Source organism: Orcinus orca, chromosome 13 (genome assembly GCF_937001465.1).
Source record: "Orcinus orca chromosome 13, mOrcOrc1.1, whole genome shotgun sequence".
Lineage (NCBI taxonomy): Eukaryota > Metazoa > Chordata > Mammalia > Artiodactyla > Delphinidae > Orcinus > Orcinus orca.
This window is the reverse complement of record NC_064571.1, coordinates 5,978,835-5,990,911: the sequence shown is the minus strand read 5'-3', so window position 1 is coordinate 5,990,911 and position 12,077 is coordinate 5,978,835. Positions and strand designations below refer to the sequence as shown.

General features: G+C 51.9%; 1 protein-coding gene across 6 annotated transcripts in view; it reads left to right on the top strand.

Annotated features, from left to right (window-relative positions):
- The window catches only part of NPAS2 (neuronal PAS domain protein 2), a 179,475-nt gene that overhangs the window by 121,956 nt on the left and 45,442 nt on the right, over positions 1-12,077 (top strand). For 5 of the 6 annotated variants that reach the window (XM_049696068.1, XM_012535937.3, XM_033401772.2 and 2 more), the window contains 2 exons: positions 1-90; positions 11,048-11,168. In XM_049696068.1, coding sequence (XP_049552025.1) covers positions 1-90; positions 11,048-11,168 — 211 coding nt within the window. The remainder of the gene's footprint in view (positions 91-11,047; positions 11,169-12,077) is intronic. The other variant, XM_049696069.1, reaches the window with a different exon arrangement.

Sequence of the window (12,077 nt, the reverse complement as noted above, 5' to 3'; positions counted from 1 at the left end):
GCATTAGACGGCTTCATCATCGCTGTGACGACGGACGGCAGCATCCTCTACGTTTCTGACAGCATCACGCCTCTCCTTGGGCATTTACCGGTGAGTTTCTGTTCTGATGGCCTTTGCCAGTACGTGTGATCCTCTTTCCTGGAGAACCATTCAGATCTCAGAGCCGGGGCGCTGCAGGTGTGCGGGAATCTGTGTGTGAGGAGGGTCAAGGAGTGCCCTCCACCAGGCCGAGGCCAAGCTCGGAGGCTTCCTGAGGGAGGCGGGTGCAGGCCTGTGTCATCCTGGAACAAGCAAGACCTGGAACAGGGGCTGTGGTGCAGGTCCTCACTCTCCAGTGCCCCAGAAACCGCCCAGGAGCCGTGAGCCTACAGCACAGTTAGCAGAGCTCAGAGCCTTTATGGAGGCTGACAGACACCTGCAAAGAAAGACAGGGTCCCCTGAGAGCTGGTGGAGGGATGTGCACCAGACGGCTGGGGACAGAAGGGGGTTTGGGGGTCACTGGAGATGTAACTGAGATGCAGTAGGTTGTAACGCTTGCTGGTGGTAAGGGTTCAGTGCCAGGGATGATGGTGGGAGGGGGGAGTGAAATACTCTGGGAAGATGTTGTTGGACCAGGAAGGACTTGAGAAGCAAGGAGGGTCTGGGCAGGAGGGCAGGCTCTGCCGTCGTGTCCCGGGGAGCCAGGTGGGGTGCGGAGAAGGGCGAGTGCCGTGTGGTCCCGGGCCCTCGCCCCCATCTCCCTCTCCCTCCCCCTCCCTCCCTCTCCCTCCCCCTCCCTCCCCCTCCCTCCCCTCCCTCCCTCCCCCTCCCCTGCTCCTCCCTCCCCTCCCTCCCCTCCCCCTCCCTCCCTCCCTCCCCTCCCCCTCCCCCTTCCCCCTCTCCCTCCCCCCTCCCATCTTCCATCACACTCCCTCCTCTCAGCCTGAGCCTCACGGGCTCCCTGGTACCCCCGTCAGGATGCTCTAACTCAGAACAGCACCCGGCTGGTGGAGGGTCCACCTTGGAGGGCCCCTCGGAGGCATCTGGTCAGCCTTCCATTTCCCACCACACCATTGTTTATTCCCACAGAGACCGATCTGGAAGGAAGCTTGCACCCACCTGTGGGACTGATTGGGCTAAAACGTCCTCTCTTCTCTCTCCTCCCAAAAAGCCCCGCCAAACTGCTGCGCCCCCACCCGACTCCCACACGTGGGTGGATGCGCGGCCAGGACACATGAGGAGGGTGGTAGCTGCCCTGGGGGCCTGCTCGTAGGGAGTCGCTGGCCGGGTGATGCTGGAGGACCGTGGTGGCCTCTCCCGAGCCGCACCTGCCCGGGAGCGCTGTGGCCTTGCTGTGTGGGCAGCTCGCCCCCCGCTCCGCCGGCGGTGACGACCCCAGCTTCCCTGATGGCCCAGGATTCCACATCGTCCTGGATCATTGTTTTCCTCAGAAGCCACTCCCCACTCCCGTTGCTGCTGCAGACGGTGCTGTGTGTAGATCAAAACCCCCGTCCGTGTTTTTCCTTTGTGGGTCACTGTGTGTTGTAGCCCAGAAAAGCATTTTTTACGTTGCAAGGCAGATACCTTTGCATTACTCTGAATCCATCTGCCCTTTGTGGTTCAGCCCATTTCCAGGGTGCACGAGGCTGGGGGTTCTCTCCTCTGAGAGCCGTCAGAAGAGACTGGTTCTCACTCAGCCCTAAGGAGTCGGGAAAGCAGTTTCATCTTGATTTTCGTCTCATGCTGGAGTAGTGATGAGACCCCATCAGATCACAGCTTCTCTGGGCTGATCTGAGGAGGTGGGGCGCTCCTCTGGAGGGGGTTGGGTTTTGTACTGAGTGGATGGGATCAGGCAGTGCGAGGCACTGATGAAAAGCAAACAGGTGTCAACTCCAGAATGGCCTGGGAGTGTGGCCAGAGCTGTTTGGGGAAACAGGATTTGCAGTGTTCTGATTTCTCCTCTTGGAATTACCTGATGACCCAGTTGCCATACGTGGCAGAGCGAACTTAGTAAGTTGGGGACTCCGATTCGAAATTCTGGAGCAACTTAGAATCACCTTTATGAATTATTTTCTTACTCTGGAAGGGCCAGAGAAATGGCCCTTCCAGAGTAAGAAAATGACCCCAACTCTCATTTGTCAATGCCCGACCCATCTGAATGCTTATTAAGTGCCTGTCTGTGGACCCAGACACACACCGAGTCAGCCCTCACACTCCCCAGCGGAGGTGAGGCCAGGATGGACGATCTCCACATTAACTCCTGCTTACTTGTAGCTTTTACCCAAACCGTCATCTTCTTCCCTTTTTACTTACGATTCGCTGTATCCCTGCTAGTGGGTGGACAAGAAACTTCCCTGGTGCCCATCACACAGCTGCCCTGTCACCTCCACTTGACAGAGGATGAGACCAAGGTAGCCCAGCCAGCAAGGAGCAGAGCAGGGCTGAGGCCAGGCCCACTGAGCGCAGAGCCCAAACTCGCCACCCCTCTACCTGGCGCTTTTCTGATGCTGAGGACTTGGGTTGCCATTTAGGAATTCTGCTTTCAGTTTAGTTCACTTCAATTCAAACTGGCTTATTTCTCAGTACAAGCCCAGGACGTGTCCACGGACAATGCAGTGATTCAAATGGCCCATATGAGGTTCTTTTTTTTTTTTTTTTAATTTCTATTGGAGTATAGTTATTTACAATGTTGCGTTAGTTGCAGGTATACAGCAAAGTGAATCAGTTATACGTATACATATATCCACTCTTTTTTAGATTCTATCCCCATGCAGATCACCGGGGAGTATTGAGTAGAGTTCCCTGTGCTATACAGCAGGGTCTTATTAGTTATCTATTTTATATATAGTAGTGTGTATAGGTCAATCCCAGTCTCCCAATTTATCCCTCTCCCACCCTTTCCCCCTTGGTAACCATAAGTTTGTCTTCTACCTCAGTGACTCTATTTCTGGTTTGTAGATAAGTTCATTTGTACCATTTTTTTAGACTCCACATGTAAGTGATATCATACGATATTTGTCTTTCTCTGTCAGACTTCACTCAGTATGACAGTGTCTGGGTCCATCCATGTCACTGCAAATGGCATTATTTCATTCTTTTTTATGACTGAGTAGCGTTGCATTGTATATATACCACATCTTCTTTAACCATTCCTCTGTTGATGGACATTTAAATTGTTTCCAGGTGTTGGCTATTGTAGATAGTGGGGCAATGAACATAGGGGTGCATGTATCTTTTCAAATTATAGATTTTTCCGGATGTATACCCAAGAGTGGGATTGCTGGGTCGTGTGGTAGCTCTATTTGTAGATTTTTAAAGGTGCCTCCATACCCATTTCCATAGTGGCTGCACCAATTTACATTCCCACCACCAGTGCAGGAGGGTTCCCTTTTCTCCACACCCTCTCCAGCATTTATTGTTTGTAGATTTTTTTGATGATGGCCATTCTGACTGGTGTGAGGTGATACCTCATTGTAGTTTTGATTTGCATTTCTCTAATGATTAGTGATGTTAAGTATCTTTTCATGTGTCTCTTGGCCATCCCTATGTCTTCTTTGGAGAAATGTCTGTTTAGATCTTCCGCCCATTTTTTGATTGGGTTGTTTGTTTTTTTGATATTGAGTTGCATGAGCTGTTTGTATATTTTGGAGATTAATCCCTTGTCAGTCGCTTCAATTGCAAATCCATATGAGATTCTTTAAACCTTAAGGGTTTGCAATTTTGTTGAGAGATTTCATCTGTTAAGCCATTAAAGACTAATAAAAAGGTAGCCAATATTTATTGAGCATTTACTATGTACCAGGCACTATTAAGAGTCCCTTCTATGCATTAATATGGTGAAAGCACTTAGAAGGTCCATTCTCCTTATACTTATTGGTCCTTATGATGACTCTGTGAAATAGGTACTTACTCCTGTTCACAGATGAGCGGACCGAGGCACAGAGCAGCTGAGGTCCCACAGGCAGCACGTGGTGCGGCTGGGATTTGAACTCGGACACTTTGACCCCAGAACTTGGTGCTTACCCACCACTCAGGCATCTGCATGTGACAGTGAAGCTGCTCTCTGGTGGGGTGGGTGTTGAGCAGAGGTGGGGTGAGGACCTGGAAGGCAATGTCCTGTCTCGTGGAAGAGGCAACCGTCAATCGAGGCATGGCCGGCAGAGACAGCCCGCCGGAGGCCAAGGGCCTCACAGTAGCAGGGACGCCCCCTGTTGGCATCACAGGCTGGCATGCCAGGCGTTGGGTCCCACCGCGCCCTGTGTGGCCAGGGTTTGGGGGACCATTGGCGATTGGGGGGCGGGGGGAAGAGCAGCAAGAATTCCTTTCTTCTTCTAAGTCTGTCAAAAGTCTCAGTATCTCTCTCTGTGTGTCCTTCCTGCCACTAGAAACTCAGACACTCCAAAATTCACACGATAGATTTTCGTACAGCAGTGTCCTGATGAAAGATCCTAGAGCTTGCTTTTCCAGTTTGACAGAGAAAAGCTAGAAGAAAGTAGCTCAAAGCAGAAAATGATGTTAAGGGAAAGTCACAACTTACCCGTGGTGGTGACGCCAGTACCTTTTGGGATCCAGAATTAACATAGGCGGTCAAGGCAGAGACCTGCCCGGCAGATGAGCTGATGGAAGAGATCCAAGGGGCGGGCGTCACACGCCTTGGACGTAATTGGGAAAGAGCACGGCCGAGGCAGAGCCAGATGACACCCACAGCGGGCACGGTCTGCGTTTCCTGTTTGGACGTTGATTTTTTAGAACATTTAACTTCCCGGATTGCTTTTCCGATCTGTTAATGAACGCCACGTTGGCCTAAGGAGCTGGATCACACTTCGCTCGTCAGGCACAAGCCCTGTCCCCAGCCCCGAGCAGATACCCACGTGCCCGAATGCTCGCTGAATGAGGGACTGGGTTTGCAGGTGGGGCTCCTGCATGGAGAGCAGTTGCAAACAGCTTGGCACAAGTGGGCAGGGCCTCAGAGTGAGAAATACAGGCGTGGATAACACAGCTTCCCCCCACCCCGCCCCCCCAAAAAAATCTAAGGCACAGAGTGACTATAAAGTTGGAGAAATCTACTCACCAAAAAAATACCTCTGTGTAATGCTGTTTCTCCAAGTAGAAGCTCTGGCTGGAAGTACAAGGTCAAAGGGGACAGTGGGCCAGGTTCCTGGGGCAGGGGTCACAGCAGGGAGAAGAGGTCACAGAGGAGGAAGACAGAGCGCCTGGCTTATGACACCGTGAAATGCAGCAGCAAGTCCCTGGCCGCGCAGGGCTTTCCGGGAAGCATCCCTCTGCCCTCCGTCACCCACCTGTCCTCACCTGCTGGGAGAACCCACCTGGTCCAGGTCAGCTTGTCGGAGGCTTCACGTCAGGGCGGACCTGGGTGGATGCTCTGTCTAGGTGGGGCCCCAGTAGGGAGGTGTGGCTGCAGCTCAGGGTTGATCACAGGTTAAAAGGGTCCAGGTTGCCAGTTAGATTGGTTTGATTTTTATGTGCCTTTTGATCTTTCTGTATCATACCTGCAGAGCCGTGTATAAAACGTAGCTTACATTTTAAAACACGATAAGGTGAGCACAAGCGTACATGTAGCTGTCACCGAGGGTATGAAACAGAGCGTGACCAGGCCCGCAGACGCTCCTGTCTTCTCCTTTCCCATCACACCGCCCCCTTCCGCATAGAGATGACCATTTCCCCATCATCGTGTCCTTGCTTCTCTCTGCAGTTCTGCCAACTTTTAGTTCATCATGAATCCCTGTAATTTAGTACGACCTTTGGCTTAGCTTTATGTAAACAGAGTTGTAGGACGTGTACTCTGGTGCACTCTCCTTCCGCTCAGCTTTGCTAAGGGATTCGTGGTCTCACACCGTCCAGAGTCGCTGTCGTGGGTTTGTCCTCATTGCTGTAGACACATGCTACGATCCCTGCCCCCAGGCCAGTGTGGAGCTCTGAGAGGGTGTGTCTGTGGATGTCTGTACGTATTTCCTGATGAACATCCTCCAGAGAGCTGACTGTGTGTAAGATCGCTGGGTTGCGGGGTAGGAACCCGTCGCGCTTACTAGGTGATACCTAGTTGTTTCCATGGTGATGGTACCACTCCACCATCCAGCAGCGGGGTGGGGAGTTCCAGCTCCTCCATTTCACCAGAACTTGGTGTTGTCAGAACTGTCCATTTTTGTCACCCTAGCGTGCGAAGGCATCTCACGGAGTCTCGATTTGCTTTTCTCCCAGCTGATGGTGTGGCTGAGTGTCTTTGCATAGTTTGTCGGCCGTTTGGATTTCCTTTTTCTGTGAAATGCTCTTTCAGGTATTTTGCCATTTTCCTACTGGATTGTCTGCGTCTTTTGTGTAATGATCTGTAAGCGTTCTTTCCACGCTAGTCCTCTGTCGGGCATGGTTTTAATCGCGTCCTCGTCACTCTGCCCTAGGGTGACAGGGATGGCCAAACACACAACAGCCGATACTGGACAGGTGAGACGGTGTATCAACTGACGGTGTGTTAATCACGTGTACTTACGGCCCCAGGGAGGAGCGTACCGCGTGCCATGCAGGGACGCACGGGGGCTGCACTTGGGAACAGAGTGAACAAGCAGGGGTGGTGTGGTAGTAGCAAGAGGGTGGGGTGCCCCCTGGTTCCCATAGAGGATGTGATTGGCTGGCAGGGCGCTGAAACCCACTTGCAGGATGAACAGTAACTGCGCCTGGTCCTCTCCACCCCCAGCAGTAAGGAGGCTTGTTAGCCAGGGGACCTTATCAGTGGCAAGAAGGAGCTTGCCGTTACAGTGGGGAGGAGAACTCTGGTTGGTCCAGTCAAGGCCCTCTCGATTTTGCCAAATGACAAGGCAGCATGTCACACTGACCCTTCCTTCCGGGCTTATACCACAGGTCTGTGTGCCGCAAATATCTGATCTCGCTCTGTGGTTTGCCTTTCCCTGTCTTCAGGGTCTTTTGATGAACGGAGAGAGTCTTTAGAGTTGGTCCTTCTTCTACCTGAATTCATTCCTCACTCCTCCCGGGTCGAAGCTATTCTCTATACTATAGTCTTCGGAAAGCACCCCTCTTTGGCCGTCAGTTTGCTTCTGAATCTAAACCGAATCAAAGCAGATGACGTATGCCTCCCATGCCCCGGTCGTTCGGGAGCCCAGGGCCCTCTGTGCTTGCCGAGCCCAGTCCTGCCTCTTCTCAACATGAGGCTTCTCACCGATCCCCCTTCTAATCGTGGCCGACACAGATCTCCAGTCAGAATGGCCGGGGCCCCTCGGGGACATCCTGAACTGGATGTCCACACGGCCCGCTTCCAGCTCAGCCGGCCAGTCTGCGGACTCTTGTGCAGGCTCGTTTAACTTTGCTGGTGCGACTGCACCGGTGCTCTGGGTTCAAAAGACAGAGAGAGGAATAGGCTTCCTGTCTGTTCACATCCTCCCCAGGCCGTCCCAGGGCCTCCGGAGAAAAGGTAGGAGAAGTGTTGTGGGGATTTAGAGCAGGTGTCTAGTGCAAAACTCAGAAAAGGGCCAGGTTCTTGACAAAGTAGCCAAGGGCATAGCAACAAGTTTGGATGGAGAACCTCCCGCCTCCAGCAGGTCAGTGATGTTCCTAATAAGGTGATTCAGCTGTGAGGATGGTGCCTTCCCTCCCTTGTCTCTGTAATTGCCATGATTTTAATAAACAGAGCTCAGCGCATTCCAGGGACAGTTCAGTTGCAGATATAATTTACTCTCCTGTAAGCGCTAGGCTTTAAATTCTCAAAATATCATTGTTCGTGTTGGTTTCCAGCACATGGAAATGGCCCAATGGGAGTATAATAGCAAAGGCATAGCAAGAGCTTGTTCTTTGCCAAGTGTGTTCTCAGCCCTCCTCGTGTGTCAATTCATAATCCTCATGACCCCCGCCTCCCTCCAGTGTTCGTCTTTATTCTGTGCAGAACTTGTCACCTGAGATGCCCTGTGACCTGCCAACCGTGTCCCACAGGAGCAGCGAGGCCAGGCGCCCCCCCACCCTGCGCTCTGCCACCCCCTGCATCAGGGAAGTGGGCTTCTGACTGGCCCTCCGAGAAAAGACCATGTGGTGACGGAGTTAGCATTTTCAAGTATCTGAAATGTCTTTAAGAAGAGAGAGTACTGTCATGTGTGAGCATTAGTCATGTTCTAAAAAACTAAAGGGATTGGGCTTAAAATAAAGTCAAGAACATCAGAAGGAACTTGGAGAAAAAGCCAGAATGAGAAAATGGTAGCACAGCTAGTGGGGGGGGGGATTGCGGAGTATTTGTCCACAGAGATCCAAACAGGGGCCTCCAAGCAGGGAGCCTGGGGACCCCCAGAGCCCCTCCTTCCGCTCCTGCCTGCCCTTCCCCAGCCACCAAGCACATGCTTACAGTCCTGGAACCGTGGCTGCAGGAGGGGAGGCACCTGCCCCCTTTGCCGTGCTTCCCTCCGGTGCCGGGAGCCGCGGCTGGCACACGGCACCCTGAGTCGGTGTCAGTCGGATGGTGGTGTTGGCTGAGTCGTCTGGACACGGCCCCTTCCTCTGTGTCTCCCCTTCCCCGGACCTGTTCAGACTTCGACCACTTCTAGCCTGGCTCCTGTGCCCCCTTCCTCCCCAGGCCACTAGAGGGTCCGAAATACAAGCACAGTCCTCCCCACCTTCCTCCACGTGCCCCAGCGGGTCCCCTGACACACAAGCTCAGCCTTGACTCCTCTGTGGGCTGCTAGCCCTGAGCCCTACTGCCCTTCCCCACTCCTCCCTCACCCACTGTGCTGTCAGGGCTCCCACCCTCACCCCCATCCCCACTTCTGTGTGGGCTGTGCCCCTGCCTGGAGCACCCGGGCTGCCTGGTGGACACCGCCTTGTCCCCAGACACCACCACCCCCGCCGCAAGGATCCCTCCCCATGGGAACCGTCCCTGGGAGGCTCCCCTACCCCGTCATTTTGGGTTCTGCACCCCATGCTCAGAGTTCTCCAGGCTCCTGGTTTTTGCTTCCCTCGTAGCACTTGCCATGTTGTTCTTTCAGTTCATCAACATGTTTTTCTTGAAGGCCAAGCACCATCTGATGTCAGGGGTGCAGGCAGGGGACACACGTTATCATGGGAAAGAACAAGAAAGCCTGGAGTTGTTTCCTACATGGTTAATGAACCCCTATCACGCCTGGCATCTGCCGTGTGCCCTTGTGTCGGCCGCTGACTCAAAGCAGCTCGTGTCACCCTCACAGCCTCGTCATCTTCCCGTCAAGCAGAGTGCAGCTTGGAGGGCAGAGCTGGCTCTCACCTGCCTCGCCGGCCCTCCCAGGGCTTACTACGTGGTCACAGATGTGCCCTTCCCCAGTGGGTACAGATGACACGGGCGCAGCGGCCAGAGGAGCAGGGGCAGTGGTCCTGTTCTGGGTGAGGGGCTGTCAGGGCTGCTTTCTCAGAGGAAGGGACTTCAAGGCCAGGACTTGAAGGCAGCACGGAAGTTCCTGAGCACAAGCAGAGGGTGCAGGATGATCCAGCCTGAGGGTGCAGCCTGAGGGGCGGCCCAGAGGAAGAGGAAAGCCGGCAGCCGGGAGGAAAGGCAGTTTGGAGGGCTGGAGACGGGCTGGGAGCGGAGGCTGTGCTCTGCTGAGCCCGACTAGTGAACTGGGGAGCTAAGGCTTCATCCCAGGAGCAGCTGGAAGCCCACGAAAGTTTGTCTTTTTAAAATATTTATTTTATATTGGAGTAGAGTTCATTTACAATGTTGTGTTCGTTGGCAAGGTGGTGACTTGGTCTGATACGAGGCTGCTGGCAGAGAGCAAATTGGACAGAGACGAAAGGTGATGTGGGAAGGCCAGTTTGGCCAGTTCACTGCCCAGAGGACATGATGGCCTGGACTAGGGTAGAGGCCAGAGGAAAAGGAGTGAATGGATCTGAGGGAGTTCGAGGGAGGAAAATCTCACAGCACTGAGACCCTGTTTGGATGTGAAGACGACAGGGAGAGGTCAAGGATGCCAGCTGGGTGTCGGGTATGGGCAGGTGACCGCTTGACAACACCACACGTGGGGACAGAGAACACAGCGGGGGGAGGAGATAATGAGGACATTGGGGGTGTATGTGGATCTGGGGTCCCCAAGTACATCTGGGAGGCAGATGGGATGTGAAGCCAGGACACCCAAGAGCGAGTTGCCTTGGCGTGCAGATGAAAGGGTGTGCACAGACGGTGTTTGAAGCTGTCGGAGGGGGTGAGTTTACTGAGGGGTACAGAAGCGCCTGTCTCCTCTCTCCCCACCGTGATCTCCAACCTGCACCGTCCAGTATGGGGGCCACCGGCCACATGTGGTGATTTAAATTTCAATTAAAATAATTAAAGTTAAATACAATTAAAAATTCTGTCTTCAGGGACTTCCCTGGCAGTCCAGTGGTTAGGACTCGGTGCTTCCATTGTCGGGGCCCAGGTTCAATCCCTGATGGGGGAACTAAGAATCCTACAAGCTGTGTGGCGTGGCAAAAAAAAAAAAAAACAAAATCCAGTCACACGAGCCCTGCTTCAGGTGCTCGGAAGCCACGTGGCTGGTGGCTTCCCTGATGGCCCATGCAGGTTACAGACCATTTCCATCATCACAGACCGCTCTGTTGGATAACACTGAGTCTAGACTCCATTGTATTTATTTTGTGTCCACGGGTGCCCAGGTCCTCAGAGAAAAAGTACAATTCCTTTGATTACAGACCTTTAGAAGTAAACAGCCGTTTGCTGGCCTAGAGGTAGGAGAAGGAACCCGTGGGCTCTTCAGGGGCCTCCATGTGCGTGGTTGGCCTCGAGCTGGGGCTCCCCGCCAGCCCCGCCGCCCCAGCCGGAACACGGGGGTGTTGTCAGCACACGGGGCTCCAACGCGTGTTTGTCTGGCTTGAGTCTTAGTTCCTTCTCAGACCCACGGGCAAGAGCACGTTTGCATTTGAACAGGTGAACCCTTTTAGGTTACAATTCAAAATTCCAGAGTCTTCACAGAAAGTCAGGTCTGGAACTTCTCATTTCAGAAACCAGTTCTGAATTGTCACGAAGTTGCAGCCTTTGCTTTTTATTTTTCGTCTTTGTGGAATGTGTGCCTTGGTTCTTTCTTTTCTTTTCCAGTCGGATGTCACGGATCAGAATTTGTTACGTTTCCTTCCAGAACAAGAACACTCAGAAGTCTACAAAATGCTTTCTTCCCATATGCTTGTGACGGACTCCCCCTCCCCAGAACACTTAAAATGTAAGTTGAACTTCACTGGTTTTACAAGATAGAAAGACGAGGATGTCACTTCTGAAAGGAGGTTAGAATGAATTAAGAAGGGAGGACTAATTTTAAAAATAATTTTCCTTGTGACTCAGAACATTTCCAAGATCCGTAGAGGTATATTTTAAGTTCAAAGCTAAAACCGGAGTTTGGAATATGGAAGACGTTGAACTTTTATGCGGAAAATTTTAAAGCACAGAGCTTAAGAATAATAGCTTGTTTTGCATGTAATACAAGAGATCCCTTTTTTTTCCCCCACATGAGAGCCTTTTAGTATAAAGGGTACAAAAATAAGTGAATAATCTTCTTATTTTGGAGGACACTGTGAGGCTAGATTTGTATTTATGATACTAAGTAACCAACTAAAAACTGAATAATTAGGTCAAAACTCCAAATTCTCTTCTGAGGCTGTCATCTGGTTATTTATATACATTTGCAGGTTTTATGGAATTTTAAAGTTTTTGTCAAAATTGGCGACCTGGATAGAAAGCTGGTCCGGTCACCTAATGAAACATGTATTTTGACGGCAGTAGCAAAGGTGCCTTGTACTTATTCAAGCCTTACTCCATTTTCCGTGAATAATGTGTCCCATTGTACATCTGATTTTCCTTCAGAGCAAAGTGGAAAGATTAAATTAAGGAGAGCAGCTCTGAGCAGCTTTATTTTAATATACAGTATGAAAACAACCAGAACTAATTAAGGCCGACAGAACCAACCACAGACATCTGTGAGCAAATTAAGACTAATCGGGTCCGAGTATGGAATGCAAAACATCTATAAACTACAGAGGGGAAAAACCTGTGTTGCAGAGGTTATAAAACCATGTCTGAAAGTCAGTCATAATGAGAGAAATAGCCCGGCCATGTGTTGACCAAACCCTGTGAG